Source organism: Carya illinoinensis, chromosome 13 (genome assembly GCF_018687715.1).
Source record: "Carya illinoinensis cultivar Pawnee chromosome 13, C.illinoinensisPawnee_v1, whole genome shotgun sequence".
Taxonomy (NCBI): Eukaryota; Viridiplantae; Streptophyta; class Magnoliopsida; order Fagales; family Juglandaceae; genus Carya; species Carya illinoinensis.
The window spans coordinates 1,517,181-1,534,757 of NC_056764.1; the positions used below are offsets into that span (position 1 = coordinate 1,517,181).

The 17,577-nt window shown below is 35.8% G+C and overlaps 1 protein-coding gene across 2 annotated transcripts; it reads left to right on the forward strand.

Annotated features, from left to right (window-relative positions):
• Positions 1–5,170: 5,170 nt before the first annotated feature.
• LOC122292480 (probable protein arginine N-methyltransferase 3) lies at positions 5,171–10,258 on the forward strand. 2 transcript variants are annotated; one of them, XM_043100860.1, is made up of 7 exons: positions 5,171–5,651; positions 6,282–6,776; positions 6,900–6,997; positions 8,409–8,487; positions 8,580–8,840; positions 8,930–9,097; positions 9,802–10,061. In XM_043100860.1, the coding sequence occupies exons 1-7, from the start codon at positions 5,322–5,324 to the stop codon at positions 9,922–9,924; spliced, it is 1,554 nt and encodes a 517-aa protein (XP_042956794.1). In that variant the 5' UTR covers positions 5,171–5,321; the 3' UTR covers positions 9,925–10,061. The 2 variants fall into 2 exon arrangements, with proteins under 2 accessions (XP_042956794.1, XP_042956793.1); XM_043100859.1 differs by having other exon boundaries at positions 5,172–5,651; positions 9,635–10,258.
• Positions 10,259–17,577: the final 7,319 nt, after the last annotated feature.

Below are 17,577 nucleotides of genomic sequence, written 5' to 3' on the forward strand. Positions count from 1 at the left end.
ACAAGATTACCTGTCCCCGTTCATGACATATAAGATGCAATATTCCTAACATGCATCTAATATTATGCAATATTCGCAGCGGATAATTTGTTTTTTTTTTTTTAGTAATACTATGCACCAAACTGAAAATATCTCAAATACTTAAAACATACTTCATATATAAAGATCCATTGAATAACTAAGATCACAGCACTAGTTCAAAATAGTTATGATCCAAAAGTACTGGAGATGCAACTCCATCGTACAAGTAGTAATTTAACTACTATATTAACATTAACGACGCACCGTCGTTCAGTCGACTATGTCTAGTTGGTCAGCTCATGTAACAAGATCTACCATTTGGGGGAATGGTAGTTGGGACTACCACAGTGAGATTTGATTACAAATCTCAGTAAGTTAACAAAAAAAACTTCCACACAGGCTAATGATGCATGAATGACAGTAAAATCATAAATGCATAATCAAATTCATAAATAATTAAAGTATAACTTAGCGTACAACATAGCATAATTGACATAACTTAAATTGAAATATGAACTGAACTTGACTTGACATGAACTTGATCTGAAACTTGACTTAGCATGAACTTGCTCTGAAACTTGAATTAACATGAAAAATACATACTCTACAGTTGTTGTGGCCCCATGTATTCTACGTGTAAATACATACTCCACAGTTATTGTGGCCCCATGTATTCTACGCAAACTTGACTTAACATGAAAAATACATACTCCACAGTTGTTGTGGCCCCATGTATTCTACGTGTAAATACATACTCCACAGTTGTTGTGGCCCCATATATTCTACACAAACTGAATGTACTCAAGATGAAACGTGACTGGAATACGAAAGGACTGGAGCCATGACGTAACATAACGTGATTTGAACATAACTTGAAATACATGACCAACTTGAAATAGAAACATTTCGTAACATGGCATAACATATAATAGACAACATATTTAACATAACATACTTGTAATGTACAGTAATACATGACAGAATATATTATGTAACAGATAAAAATTGATGACAGAATAAATTCTGTATAATAGACATTTACGTGATAACTTGGCATGGCATGACATATATGGTAACATACATACATACACTATAGTTCTTTTACTTAGCACACATACATAGTAGATTGCTAGTAAGTTAAAAACTAACTTACCTCGATCTCCGCATTTCTTATAAAACTTCAAGTGCGATCACGAGGAACTGTAATTAGTGATTCTAAAAGTTAGAACTAAATCACTAATAATTTGAAATATGAAAAATACTAACTTAAAAAGTAAAATTTTTATTTTACTCTCTACATGTGGGAAAATGACCGTTTTACCCATAACTTAAGGATTTTGCATACTAATTCCAAAAGTTTCCAAAATTTACATTGCTCATGTAAATTTTGTCCTAAACTTAAATATCAATTCAGAAAATTTAAAACAAAACACAACTATGAAAAACACACTATGGCCAAAACATCCATAGGCCATTTCCCTTGATTTTTGTTGCAATTTCTTCCAACTTTAAAACTCATGTTTAAACCAAAATTTTGCAACAAATATCTTCCAATCCTAAGTTCAAAACCATACTTAAAACATCCATTTAGAAAAAGCTAATAATTAACACCAAGCTTTTTTGTAAAAAGATCCAAGCATTTGAATCACAAGTTTTGACCTTAAATCAAAACATCTCCAAGAATTTCAAAAAATCAAATCTTACTTCTAACATATCCATAATATCATCCTAACATCAACCATGCTTTAAATTATCAAATTAAAGTCACCAAAATCACAAAATAACATTTGGAATTTTTGGTTTTACACTTAGTCAAAAAACAGAAACTTTTTCCTCAACTAGTTTTGATAAATCTCTTGATCTATGACTTATAAATATATGATCTTCAAACCAAACCATCATATGGTTTAAAAAGATGTCCTCAAACATATATAACCTTCTAATTCAAGATCACATGGTTAGAAATTAATCAAAATATAAATTTAGACAAGAATATCCGCACTTTGGCTTATCTGAATATCTCTTTGCATAAAATTTCATATCTTTGAAACTAATATCAAATATTTTCAAAATAATAATATAACATGTATATAAGGTGCTTAGGATCCTCCAATAAAATTATTAAAGTCATTAGAATAGGTTTAGACTACCAAAGAGTTAAACTTTCTCAAAACAGAAACTGTTTTTCTTCTTCCAGTTTTAAGTTTCTAAATTTAAGAAAATCTTTCATCAAAACCTTTAATCATGCAAAAATCCTCAACCAATAGTCACATATACATGTTAACAATACTCCATAAAAATTTTGGACCAATATTTATCCATTAGCTTGGTCAAAAACTCCAAACTATAACATATTCTCCAGTTTATCTCCTAGAATGACCTTTCTATAGTTTATATAATATTTTTACTGACAAAATGATATTCAAATGGGGCAAATAAGATATCCATGTAAACTAGACTAAAAAAGGAACAACTTATATGAAGGAGACTTTATGATAAAATACTTACAAAAGTTTCGAAATGGGCGTGCAAAAGAACTCCTAAAAGCTATCCGAGAGAAAGTATTTGATATTCTTTTAAAGGAACGTGTAAATGAAGATAGGTTTGTAGGTGATGGCTGGATCTACTTATGAACGAGATAAGAAAGATGATAAGGCTGGAGTTGAGAATTGAGTGTAGTTTTCTCCTACCCAAAATATCTATAAAAGATTATCTCATAATATTCTATCCAATAATATCTACAAAAAATCAACTTAAGATATTTTTATCTAATAATATCTATAAAAATCAACTCAAAATATTTTTACCCAATAATATTCACGAAAATTACCTCAATATATTTCTTTTTATTTTTATTTTTATCCAATAATATCCACAAAATCAGCTTAGGTTATTTTCCAAAAGTGGAGAGTATATTTGGAAGAGTAAGGTGGCTAAAATTTTTCCATGTGTCCTATTAAAACTTTCTAACTATCTCCAATAATCAAAAACATACTTCTGATACCATAGTGAATAATAACATCAACTATACGATTAATAGATTAGTGAAAACTTATCGGGTCTTCACGAGATTCCTAAAGCCAATAGAAATTTCACTTTTAAATTTCTAGCGGGTTGTTACAGAAGAGAAAGGTCTTCGACCGCCGAATTTGGAATTGAATCGATGGTGAGGGCACAGGCACAGGATTGAAGAGGTTCTTGAGGAGGCAAGGCAGCTGCCTCCATAGAAAGGCAGGACCAAAGCACCCATCCCAAACCCAAATCTCAATGGATTAAAATGAGTGGACAGCTATTTTGTGGTAGGCGACAACAACTGTGGTGCTTCGTAAGAAGATGGAGCGACAAGATCTCAGTGGGGTCTCCATTTGGTGGTGGTGATGACAGAACATTTATCTGCCTTTGTTCACAAAGCCGTGAAGTGGGGAAGGAGTTTCGGTGGGAAAGGGGTTCGAGGGCATGCATTGTTTTAAGAAAAATGCTATTCGCAACCGGGGTGGGGAACTGCAGGGAAACCGCATCCCACGTGGCAAAAATGAAACGACGTAGCTTCATTGAACGAACCCAAAAGCCCCCAGCCCCACAGGAAGCCCTCTTCTCCCTCACCTCATTCAACACATTGAAATCGTCCACATGCCCTTCTACTGTGAAACTATAAAGATCGTGAAACTTTACAGTGAAGTGAGCCCTCCTAGCATGGATGATGGGCCTCAAGATTGGTATTTGGGATCGAAGTTCTAAGGCAAGGTCTCTCTTATGTTGAGTTCCATAACTTTCTTGGGGTTAATGGTGATAGATCCAGAAATTGTAGTCGTGGTGGTGGTTGGACATAGAGAAATCTGTGCTCGTATTTGAGTGGGTAGGAGAAAAAACACACTTCAATAAAAGCTCACCTCAGGCTCAAACCCACCTATTTCTGCTAATTATTTTCAATATTTCAAACCTTAATTACATCTTCCTTGAGTTTTGGGTTCCCTTGATGCTATTAACCCTCTCTCTTTTCATAATTTGCTGCAAATAATCCCATTTCTTTTATTAGTATTTTCTTTTTCGTGTGTTTCCGAGACAAAATCCATAACTTTTATGTGTAATTTGTAAGATTAGTTACTGGGTATTGTTTTCATTCTTGTTTCTTGCCGTTTTCTCGCCACTTTATTCACTTTCCATTCTCTGGGTCTCTATTGTTGTTTTTACACACACTAAAGCCGATTTGCAAAACAGATTAAAATGGATCTTTTCCAGCAGCACGAAAGGGACTTTCATGGATGATCTATGACCAATGTAAAGGTTTTGGTCACAATTTCTTGAGCCCGCCTCTTCTCACACAAAATCTGAAACACCCATATGAAGACAATCCAAAATTTCCATTTTCAACCTCTCAGGCTCCCAAATTAGATCATTCCACGGCTTCAATCTCGTGGGGTTGTACCGACTACAACAACGACGTAGACGCCTCTTCCCCTACCCACAACGAATGGCCACTTTCTCTGGTTTTGAAAATGAAAACACCCAGTTGTCTCTTCCTCGTCTTATGTTTCGTCTTTTTTTTTTCCTTTTTTTTCTTTTAATGTATCGGTGCCACGTCAGCCGATTTCTCCAGCGGTTCACCATCCCGGTTGCATATAGCAGCATTGTTGTTTTAATCAGGTGTGTGTTTGTATAGTGTGTATTTTCCCACTTTCCTATGTGTTTAATTGTTATTGGGGGGCAGGTTTTCTCCTCTTATCAGTTGGGCTGTTCTGAAGAGGAAGCTGCTTTTCGTTCCTCAGCTCGTTTCTAATTTTTTAACTTTAACATAAAATATAATAATAATTTAATTTTTTTAAATTTAAAAATAATAATATTAAAAATAATTTTTTAAAAATATTTTATATAATTTTTAATTTTTATTTCAGTTCAATTCAATTCAATTCATTTCAACATTTAAACTGACGATACTCTTAATTTAATTGTTTTGATAACTTTTGGTGGATTTTCTTTCCAGAGAAATGTTGCTGTGCCATCATATGTGTACTGCTACAGTATGCCATTATTATTTTTTACTTAATAATTAAATAAATAATTTTAAGTGTATTAGTATATTTTTTTTTACTTAATAATTAAGAAAATAATTTTAAAAATGTGAAAGAAGAAAAAAGAAAAAAAAGCCACTGAGCGTTACGATAGTAGCGGCTCCCTCTCTTCCCATGACCTGCCGGTCCTGCCCCAGGGTAGGGTTTTTGGCAGGGGTTTAAAGTTTAAACGCTTGAAAGGCGTGAAGCGCACAACTCTTCTGTTTCCAGTCCCTCCATACGGCACCACCCATGGCCAGTAACGACCCTCAATATCAAGAGTCTCGCAGAATAGAGCTAATGGACCACGAGTTTGGAGTAGAAAAAGAACTCGAAGAAGAAAGCGAAGACGAAGATGTCGAAGGCTGGGACGACTGGGAGGCAGAAAACGATGACGTAGATGAAGGAGAAAGCTCCGACACCGATTTCCTTTGCTTTTTCTGCCACTCCAGGTACGGTTCGTGCGATGCGCTGTTCGATCACTGCAGCTTGTCGCACCACTTCGATTTTCGTGGTATTCGGACAGAGTTGGGTTTGGATTTCTACGGTGCGTTCAAGCTCATCAACTACGTCCGCTCCCAGGTAAGTGTACTATTTGATTTGAGCCATATTTTCTTGCTCATAAAATGGCGGAAATTAAAAGAAAAGTAAGTGGAACTGGAAGAAAATGTTTGTATGAATAAATTTGTCCTGTCAGGCTAAAAATGGGCTTTGTATCCAGTGTTGGTTTGCTGAGAAAAAAAGAGGAGCTACGAATGGGAAACCCAGGTTGAATGAGGCCAAGTAGTTGTGTTTTGCCCAGTCTAGTGGAAATTATTACAAATGTGTATCCTGTAATCTCTAGCGTGTCCTCAGGATGCAGATAACATGTTTTTCTGTTCTTTTTACTCTCTGTTTGGCTGTTGAGAAAGTGGAGTGGAACAAGCAGGTAAAAAGAAGAAGAAAGTTGCAATGTTTGTACCTTTTCACGAGTGGCTCAGAGTAATGGTCATTTTCATGTCTAATCAACGAGGAGAAACTGTGTTGAGGGTTTTAGTTTTCAGTTTGCAAATATATTTAACCAACTATATGTTTATACACACACGTGAATAAATAGATTTGCATATGGGAGTCTAGGATTTGAGTGCAAGTTTTCAAGGTTGATAACTTAGTGCATATTAAAAGTAGTGGTCTGAGACGTTCTTATCACCAATCGATTCTTTTGTGTACCAGGTGGCAGAACATAGATGTTGGAATTGCGGTTTTGCCTGCCAGTCAAACCAAGATCTACAGAATCATTTGCACGAGACAGTCAACATTGAAGCCATTAATGCACTTTTGGATGACGAAAGATACCTAAAACCTTTCATGAAAGATGACTCACTATTGTATAATTTTGGTGAAGATGAAGAAGGTGAAGATGACTATGCTGCACCAATTGACAAAGAGGAACTGATAAGGGACTTGAAGAGTTATGAAGATATTTCTATTGATGATGATCATACTGATACCTGTGACAAAAGTGGAATGAAAGTTCTTTCTGCTTCCAAGGACAAAAATGGCGTGAGTTCAGTAGAACATGCTGGCTCAACTGGTGGAAAGCTGAAAGAAACACATTTAAGAGCTTCTTTTCCAACTGTCATTGCAAAAGAAATCAAGAATGTGAATGATAATTATTTTGGGGCCTACAGTTCATTTGGCATCCACAGAGAGATGATAAGTGATAAGGTTCTTACTCCATCTGTTATGTTTGGAGGAGTGAAGTTCATTTGTATCAATTTTTGCTTGGAAAAAAGCTTGCTAGGTAAAAAATTGCCTGCAATGCTAACACACATGTAAATGTTAATGCAGGTAAGAACGGATGCTTATAGACAAGTTATCTTGAAAAACCCATCTCTTTTGAAGAATGCTGTTGTTATGGATGTAGGTTGTGGGACTGGCATACTAAGGTGAGATGACAAATATGGTTTGTCGTCAGCAGATTCTAAGCTGTTTTCTTCTTCTTCTTTTTAAAAAATATTTTTTTTATTATTTGCATTACAAATGATTCCATTACTTGGGGCTGATGCAGCTGAGATCATTGATAAAAGTGCTGAAGCACTATAGTTTTGACTTCCTGGCCCATATTTTTTATTACTCATTATATCGTTTCAGGTTATCTGAGATTCTGAACATCCTGGATCATTATTAGTTGATTTATTATGTGTAAATGTAAAACAATTTTGTATATACCTGCGCATGATCATGTGAATGTCTCTTGATAATTGATGGAAGGAAGTGCTCCTTATGCAACATTAGCCTGATGTGATGGGAGGCTATAGTTCATGCTTCTTTATCAACTGAAAGCATCTCAATAGTGTTGTTTCTCCCTTGTGAATTGGCCACTCAATGGAAAACTTTGGTACACTTGTCTCCCTCTCTTAACCATAGAGCATCTGAGCCTTCTCATGGAATGAGGGCTTTTGTTTTAAACCGCATAACATTGCTGAGTTTATTGGCAGATGCCGTTAACCTTGTCAGTTGATACTATTGCCATGCTCCATCTATGGTTGAAGCACTGGACTAAGTCAGTCATTTATGATTAGTTGTAGAGAAAAAAAAAGTTACATTTACTAAGAATGTGTGAGAGCCATTATTTTCCCTAGAAGAGTATATGGAAATGTAAGGTTCCTCCCAATATTGCTTTCTTTGCTTGGACTACGTCCCTTGGGAGTATCCTCACCACTGACAATTTGAGGAAACGTGGTCTCATCATTATGAATTGGTGCTTTTTGTGTAAGAAAAATGGGAAATCCATGATCATCTATTGTTACATTGTGAGGCGGCTAGGTTTTTGTGGGACGAGATCCTTAACCGGACCGGTGTGGCTTGGGTTATGCTTGGAAGAGTTATGGATATTTTTAAATGCTGGACAGGTATTAGGGGTAATGTACACATTGTCTTTGTGTGGAAAATGATCCTTCATTGTATTATATGGTGTTTGTGGATGGAGAGAAATAATAGGTGTTTTGAAGACCAGGAGCATTCCCTGGACTAAGTGAAGAGATTCTTTTTTAACACTATTTTCCTGGGCTTCGGTCATTATTTGTAATGAGGACAGTTTTCTTAATTTGCTTGTATCCATCATTAATGCTTAGTGGTAATTAGGCGTATTTTGTGTATACTTCCTGTGTGCTTGGACTATATCTTTTTCTATTAATAAAGATTTACTTTTACTTAAAAAAAAAAAAAAAAGAATGTGTGAGAGCTATCTATTTGTCCGAAATATAAAGTCACTTTCCCATATGTCACCCTTTCTACTAGTATTGATTATATTATTCTCTCTATTTTTTTCCTTCCTATTTCTTTTTCTTTTACCAGTCTATTTGCCGCTCGAGCTGGAGCTTCAAGGGTAATTGCAATTGAAGCAAGTGAGAAGATGGCTGCTGTCGCAACTCAGGTAAATTTTTTCCTTTGTTCAATATTAGTTAGAGTCACATTTGTATTTCCTCTCATGGAGTTTTGCCTTCCTTTTGTTTATTTTGTTTGCAGATTGCAATGGACAATGGCCTTTGGCAGAGTAAAATCCCAAACGAAGGTTTTAATCAATCCACAGGGGTAATAGAAGTGGTTCAAGGTATGGTTGAAGAACTTGATAAATCTTTACAAGTCCAGCCTCAAAGTGTTGATGTGTTAGTGAGTGAATGGATGGGGTACTGCCTACTTTATGAGTCAATGCTTAGCTCGGTTCTCTTTGCCCGGGACAGATGGTTGAAGCCTGGAGGTGCTATTCTCCCTGATACTGCAACTATTGTGAGTTCTATGCATATTGTGCTTTCCTATGAAAATCTTGATTTCATGTTCACGAGAGCTTATCAAGTTCTCCTCCAATTTCTTTGTAGTTTGTTGCAGGATTTGGTAGAGGTGGTACCAGTCTTCCATTTTGGGAAAATGTTTATGGTTTCAACATGTCTTGTATCGGCAAGGAGCTTGTTGGGGATGCTGCCCAAACACCTATAGTTGACATTGTGGATAATCATGATATAGTGACTAGTTCTGCAGTTCTTCAGGTTAGTGTCCATTTTCCATGACTGGTTCCTTTCAAATTATCTGCATACATTATCAAAGAGGCAAAACTTGCGGTTCTATTTTTTTGGGAGTTGGCTTATCATGTAACCTCAAAGCTCCCCAAACTTATCGCACTATTCTTCATGACAAAACTGGTTTTGCTGCTATCGATTCTTGTTCCTGGTTTTAAGCTACTCCAATAAACTGTCTAATTTTCTGGTTGGAAACTTTTGGCCCTAGAGATGCTATTTTACCGCTATGCTGTTCAAATCCCAGAAGAATTGTCATTAGTAATATAAGAGTCTTCAAGCATGCTAATTCAGTGAGGTTTAGAAAATGTTTTTCCTGAATTTTCTTTTCCCTCTGTGGGACATGGATCTATTATTTTCTCAAATAATTGTAAAATACTCAAATAGATGCAATAGGAACATGGTATATAAGCTCAGTGTTTGGTGTACGAATCTGGTTTGGAGTAGCACAGAAAGCAAAATCTAGTTTTGAGTAGTTTATGATGGTATGCATTTTTGTTTTGGCTTCAGACATTTGACTTGGCAACAATGAAACCGGATGAAGTGGATTTCACTGCAAATGCCGTGCTGGAACCACGTTTTGGTAGTTCTAGTGGTAGCATCACAGATGATTTGGAATTCCTTACAACATTATGTTATGGGGTTGTCTTGTGGTTTGAGACTGGTTTTACTAGCAGGTTCTGCAAAGAAATGCCAGTCGTGTTGTCTACATCCCCTTACACACCAAAAACGCATTGGTCACAAACAATCCTTACCTTCCGGGAGCCAATTGCCATTGCGTCAGAAAAACTGATCGGTGACAGATTGGCAGCAGTGGGCACTGATGCCTGTCCTGCTTCAAAAATTCATTTGCGCATCAGCGTCGCTCGTGCTGCTGAACATCGCAGCATTGACATTTCCTCAGAAATTGCTGGATTTGGTCCTGATGGTAGGAGACGCAAGTGGCCTGTACAAATATTTAGTCTACGTTAGGACGTATACAATGGATCAGAAAACTGGCATTTTCCCCAATTCCCATCATGGCTGGCAGCCTTTGTGGATTGGTTTTGGATCATTGAATTTTGTTGTATTCATCATTCTATTGTTCTCCATAATTTTTTAAGTTTTCCTAATATATTTTACTATTCCTATTAATTTTCTTATACTTGTTTATTGGGATCTAATGTTGCCGAGAGTGAGAATTAATTGCACCCACACTACCCTCTCTCCCAGACCACGTGTGGGGGAGGCATTGGTTTACGTTTGGATTGAATGTGGCCAGATGGCAGTTGTGGTGGGCTACACTGGATGAAGAGTTGAATATTAAGACGACTGCAAATTAAAAAAGAATAATATACATTTACTGTTATGAACTGAATGAAAAGAGAGAGAGTTTTAAGAGATTGAGAGAGAACGAGAGAGGAGATTCTCTTATTGATCTGTATATCATATAACATCAATATACCCATATATATAGGGTTACAAAAGAGACTATGCTTTTGATGACTAGGATTATGCGTTTGACGGTTAGCTAAATGTGGTCATACAATTCCAGATAGTTTATAACACTTTCCCTTTAGATGATCATATTTAAAGAATATGCCTCGTTAAAACTTTGCCAAGAAAAAATCCTGTGGGAAAAAATCAATGGCGAAGGAAAAAGAGTACAGTATTCATGTGTATCGTCGAGTGCTTTAGGATTGCCTCATTAAAACCTTGCAGAGGAAAACTTTTCATCATGCACTTTTCAGGAGGAGTAATGTTTTGAAAACTTATACTGATTGTACTCTTTTTCATTCGCTAAGGTTTTATCCCACCGGGTTTTCCTTTGCAAAGTTTTAATGAGGCAATCTTAAAACATTTTACGGTACACATGAATATTGTACTCTTTTTTCCTTCGCCATTGGTTTTTTCCTACAGGATTTTTCCTTGGCAAGGTTTTAACGAGGCATATTCATTATATGTGGTCATCTAAAGGGGGAGTGTTGTAAAATAAAATTGTTGTAAAATAAATTGTATGACCACCTTGAGCTAGCCGACATATGCATAGTGCATAGTGCTAGTATAGTACCAGCATAGTGAGTTAGCCGACATATGTATAGTGCATAGTGTTAGCATAGTACCAGCATAGTAAGCTAGCCGACATATGCATAGTGCATAGTACTAGTATAGTACTAGCATAGTGAGCTAGCCGTCAAATGCACAGTGCATAGTGCTAGCATAGTGAGCTAGCCGTCAAAAGCATAGTCCCATTTGTACGCCTATATATATCGTTGAATCCTTTAAGAAATTCATAAGTTTCATAACTTCTCTGAGTTCTATCTCTTTCTCTCTCATTTTCGATAGTTTTATAACACGTTATAAAAACCTCTGCATTCCAATGTTCTGCATAATCTTCTTAAATGTTGTAATTGGTAATGCTTTAGTGAATAAATCTGCCAGATTTTTACTTGACCGTACCTTCTTGATATCAATTTCAACTTTCTTCTCATGAATTGCAATGATCTTCTTGTGTGTATCTGAAAGATAACTTGCATCTGTACATTCAACTAACTGTGGACTTGATCCATGTTGATAAAATAATCACAACTGGATCTTTTTGCTCATTACTACTCTTCTGTAGTTGTACTCTTCTGGAGTTCTTATAAATAACACAGTTAGTAGAGAATTCATCAACATTAAACCGCTAACCTCATTTTTCAATAAAAAACGGCGGCCAGCCTTTTAAGATTAGACAAGCACCGCGGATTTTCAACTCTTCTGTAGGTGTCAGGCGTGCTATCAGGCACCGCAACTGTCAGGCGTGTTGTCAGACGCCACAAAGCTATGAAGTTATATTCCATCTCTTTTCTCTTGCTTCACGAGAGATGCTGTATCATAATTTTCTCTATAAAAGAGATATTTATCTCATCTTCATTTGCATCTCATTTTCTTCACTTTTCTATAATCATACTGCATTTTTACTCTGCAATCTCTTTCTGCATTCTTATCCTGCAATCTCTCTCTGCAATGGCTCAGCAATCTTCTCAGGGTCAATATATGAGGTATTCTGCACCTCGTTCATCAGCTGTTTCTGCTTCTACCACAGGTGTTATCATGCAATATAGTAATGATCTGACTAATAAGTCAGATAATGAAGCTATTTATGAGCTTGTGAGTCTCGGTACCCGATACTCATCATCCATTATCGCATTTTCTCAACGACTGCAATCCAGAACTTGTGGAGTTGACAATCTCCACGAGAATATTGCTATACTTCAGCGATTTCTTCTGGAGTCCAACAAGAAGATAGAATCAATAAAGTAAGAGAATAGGAATTTAAAATCCTTACTTAAATCTTCTTTTCGATTGCCCACCTCTTTAAATAGGGATGCCATGCAGATTCTTGAAGAACAAGAGTGTTTGAAGAATGAGGCAAAGTGCCTTAAATTTATGTAATTTTTGCTTCAAAATAATAAAATAATTATTTCACAAATATTCATATTTGTGTATCTATCATCTGGTAGATATTCTGTGTGCTCCCTTTTATTTCTTTTTTAATAATGCACACTTCTTATCAAACCCATAATATGAATCTGAAATACTAATTGTATTAAAAGATGGTATTTCATGACTAATAACATCATCCATCTTTCCCTTGAAGCCGCAAGGGTTTCAAATTTATATTTCAAATATGTCCAGTTTTTATGAGCTCTTCTGGAGCCTCAATGACATTTAAATCATATATATAAACTGCAATAATAGCTTGTTTCCATTTGCGTTTGGATTGCTTTAGATCATATAAGGATCTTTGAAACTTGATAGAATACATATTTCCAGATGTATTCATATTAGAAGTTTCAGACATTTTCTATCCTTCAGGAATTTTCATATATATATATATATATATATATATATCATGATCCAATGACCCATATAAATATGTAGTTAATCATGCATATCCAAACTCTCGGTAACTTTCAAGCTAATAAAAATCTCAATATGATTTCAACCACTTTAAAATCATATCAATATTGTTTCTTCAAGAAACTAACTTGTGATTTCTATGTCACATTTTCATATTAAAAGCTTCAGCCTTTTTATATCATGTATATAAATATCCACTGATATTTAACAAAAATCACCTCTTTAGGTGTTTGGACTTCAAGTCCATATTTATCACATTTTACTTAGTGATATCAATTCTGCAGGAATTGAGAAATTGACTCGTGATTTATATATCACATTTTTATTTCCTTTTCATAAATACCCACTGACATTCAACAAGCATCACCTCTTTAGGTGTTTGGACTATAAGTCCCGATGCATCATATTTTACTAGTGAATCAATTCTGCAGGAATTGTTTCTTTCAAATTGGCCAATATTTTACGTTGTATTCTTCGACGATTCTTGATTCACTTTTATCATTACTTCTGGTAATGTCAATTGCCATCTCATATGGAAATACGTTGTTGACAACGATTTTATTTCTATCCATAATTTCTCCATTATTCATGAAATCTAACGAGATCTCGTTATTTTCAGGTACCTGTCCCTCTTCAAGGGAATACATTTTCATGAAAAATCTCTTCAGGAGGCACTATTAAGGAGATTTATACTTTTCAATAGTTTATATAGGAGAATTTTATACAGAAAATTTGGATGGACTTTATTGCTTGTTCTGTGGGTATGACCTCTTCAGGAGCACCAAATTATTTGTGCCTTTCTCTTTTGAGATGCTCTATCTTTTGTATCAATAAGTCTCACATGCTTTTAGACATGTCTTTAGACTGCTGAATTTCTTAATTGTCCTACAGGGACTTCAATTCTCGCTGTGATTTTAGCAGCTAGAATATGAGACATTTTTATCTTATTGCATCCAAAATTTAAATATCATCTGAACTTCTGGTTCACATATGATAATCAAGATAACGTCGAATAATTTCATCTTATTTGTTTCAAGCAAATTTTTTTCTTTCCACTTCTGGTGGTAAGACTTTATAGTAAAAGAATCTTCTGGTTCTTTTATGGACGTCCATATGAAAATCATTCAACTTCTCGTAATTGATTTTAGATGATCAAGATAACCATGAAAAGATACAAATATTTTGAATCATATCACTTTTTGATGCATCATAATATTTGATTCAATAATTTGTATAATATCATCTCAAAGAGAAAGCTTACAGCTTTTCCAATACGAGCTTCTGGCCCGAAAAGATATTCATTATCATGTCCAATCTTTTAGTTTCTTTGAATGAAACGCATCATTCTTTTCATTTCAAGGAATAGAATGATATAAATTCATAATCATTCACTTCAGGGAATGATGTAGATCTAGTAAGACGTGACTAATGATTCTTATCAAAAGCTCATTATTTTGCTCAGTCACTGAAAGACTAGATATAAATTTAGAATATATTGTGAACGTTTGCATTTCATATTGCTACTTCAGGAGCATACTCGATATTGCTACTTCAGGAGCACATTTGAAATGTTCATTCAAATATATATTCTTTCCACAATTTCAATTATGCAACTTCAGGTGCATAAATCATAATGATTTAGGGCGATCCTTCAGGGATGCTCCATTTCCATGCTCAGATAAATCATATGAATAATTCATAACAAGTATAAAAAGAATAAATAAAACTTGTATCTGAACTATGTGAATAAAATTAATCACAGATATAATTGATATGTAAATTATGGAAATTTTCATTCACCAATACTTACTTTAAAGATTTCAAATGATATATTAAAAAAACTTACTTGAAATAGAAGATTACTATCTTCAGTATCATCTGAACTTTCGTGCACTGTAAAAATTAGTAAGATTGAAAAAGATCACAGTACATAACTTCTGTCTGAAAAACTAAAATTATTAGTCAAACATGTCAAACTAATCATTAAAATTTTTTTTACCTCTATCTCTTATAAAGAAGAGATCAGTCAACTATTATTACAATAATAGTCGTAATCACTTCTTAAACCCAAAACCTCATTATTCATATTTATCATCCGTAAACACCCACCAACCATTGAATAGTGCACCTTGAGGGCCCCACTTGCAGCCCACCCACCTACCTTTCACAGTTCTCACCCACCAAACGAAAAACCTCTGCACATGGTTGGCGTGTAGAGCCAATCAATTTAGAAAAAAAAAGAGAGAAGCTCAGTTTCTCTTTCTTGCTGGAAAAGTTAAGGACTGTTCAAATGGCGACTTTTAGCTTTCAAGTCCAACTATTCAGCTAGCCGCCTTGGTGGGCCTCCATGGCGACTTTCGCCGAAGCTGCTTGCTTCTCTTTCATGCGGTAGTCTTTTTCTTTCTTTTATACCTGCATTTTATTTATTTATTTATTTATTTATTATTATTATTATTATTATTATTATTATTATTATTATTATTTTCAAGATATAATAATGTGAGAAAAGTAGGTAGCCTTACAAACCACCTCCATAGACTTTTTCAACCTCTTTAATTTGTGTCACTCCAAAATTTGATTTTGTTTATACCTGTACTGTCTTGCCTCTCTATCATTGAGTTCTTGTCCGAGAAACAAGCAGGAAAAGAAGATACAACGACTAGTAAACGGAGATTGCGAGGACTGAAAAATCGAGATTCCAGAACTGACCACAATTCTCTACTCTGGGACTCATAACGATAAAAGTATATATCTGGATTTTCTGTTTAGCTCGAACGAAGGGATCCTGTCCAAATCTAGAAGTTTGTCAGAGAAAAAGAGTTTGAGATTAAACTGCAGGTTCTTGTTCGCATCAGGTGATCGATCTAGTGGAGTACGATTCGGTCCTCCTCGAAGTTGATGTTACCGTCTCCGTCGGAAAATCATTTCTTTACAAGTATGCTATTTTGCTAACGAAACCTCAATGAAAACAAACGCAAAAGTAAACGTAAACATAGGCTTGTACTACTTTGGAGTAATAAGCGGAGCAATAATCTACATAAAGAGGACCTGAAAATCACTGACGTCGAGGTTGAAATCCTCGCCGAGGTACGAGTCCTCCTCTCTGATCCTCAGGATCTGGCTGTGTACATACTCCACAACTAACGCTGGATCGAGACCATGTGTCACGGCAGCACCACATCCAGAGAGAACTCGCGCACGGACGCTGTTGGCGGTCTCTCCGTTTCTCGAAGAAGATGGGCTTCAGATCTGCCCGTAATTCCGCCCAGATCCACCGATCTGGCGGCATGTCCGTCCTTGTTATCGGTGTTCTTCATTCTCACGCTCTAATCTGTTTCACTCGGGTTGGTAGAGATCTCTTTTGGCCAGGAGGAGGACAGAAGCACGAAGAGCATTGCTAGAGTAGGTGGAAGAATTTTCAGCTCGTGCTGATAACGTGTTATGAACTGAATGAAAAGAGAAAGAGTTTCAAGAGATTGAGAGAGAACGAGAGAGGAGATTCTCTTATTGATCTGTATATCATATAACATCAATATACCCATATATATAGGGTTACAAAAGAGACTATGCTTTTGACGACTAGGACTATGCGTTTGACGGCTAGATAAATGTGGTCATACAATTCAAGATAATTTATAACACTTACCACTTAATAGAGTCAATCAGTCAAATAAATGCAGCTACCCTTCAATAGAGTCAATCAGTCAAATAAATGCAGCTACCCTAAATTGATGATAATGGTGGGTCAAGTGGGAGTATAATCACAAAAAGAAAACTAGGCATGGATGGAAAAAGACAAGCCAACTACTTCCCCACAAGTACAACCCCCACTTTCCTTGAAACAATTTCGGATTCTTGCTATGGCTGACAACAAACCGGTTCTTCTCTAGACTCTTTGGCTTATCATTGCTTATTTTCTTGAATCATCATTTCTTCGAAGAGTATAATGGCGTTGGGGGAGATCTTTCTTGCTGCGTTCCTTCAAGTGTTGTTTGACCGATTAGCATCTCCGGAGTTGCTGAAATTTGCACGGCGAGAGGGACTTCGAATAGAGTTGGACAAGTGGAGCAAAACGTTGTTAAGAATCCGAAAGGTGCTTGATGATGCAGAGGAGAAGCAACATACTGAGGGGGCAGTGAAAGAGTGGCTGGATGATCTTAGAGACTTGGCCTATGACGTGGAGGATATACCATATGAGTTTGTGACAGAAGTTTTGCGACGCAAATTGATGGGTAAAAGTCCAACTAGCACTCTTAAGGTAAGGAAGCTTGCCTCTGCTTGTTTTACTGGTTTGACTCCAAGTGATGTTAAGATCAACATTAGGCTGAGGTCAAACATAACAAAAATCACTGCTCGGTTTAATGATCTTGTGTCGCAAAAAGATCAACTGAAATTAAACGAAAGTGTTGATGTGAGGTCAAACAAAAGAAAAGTGATACGCCTCTGTGGTGACTGAAGATCACATTTATGGTAGGGAGAAAGATGCAGATTCCATACTTCAATTATTGTTGAGTGAGAAATTTGATGATGATACCTTAACTAAAGTTCGCGTGATTCCTATACTTGGT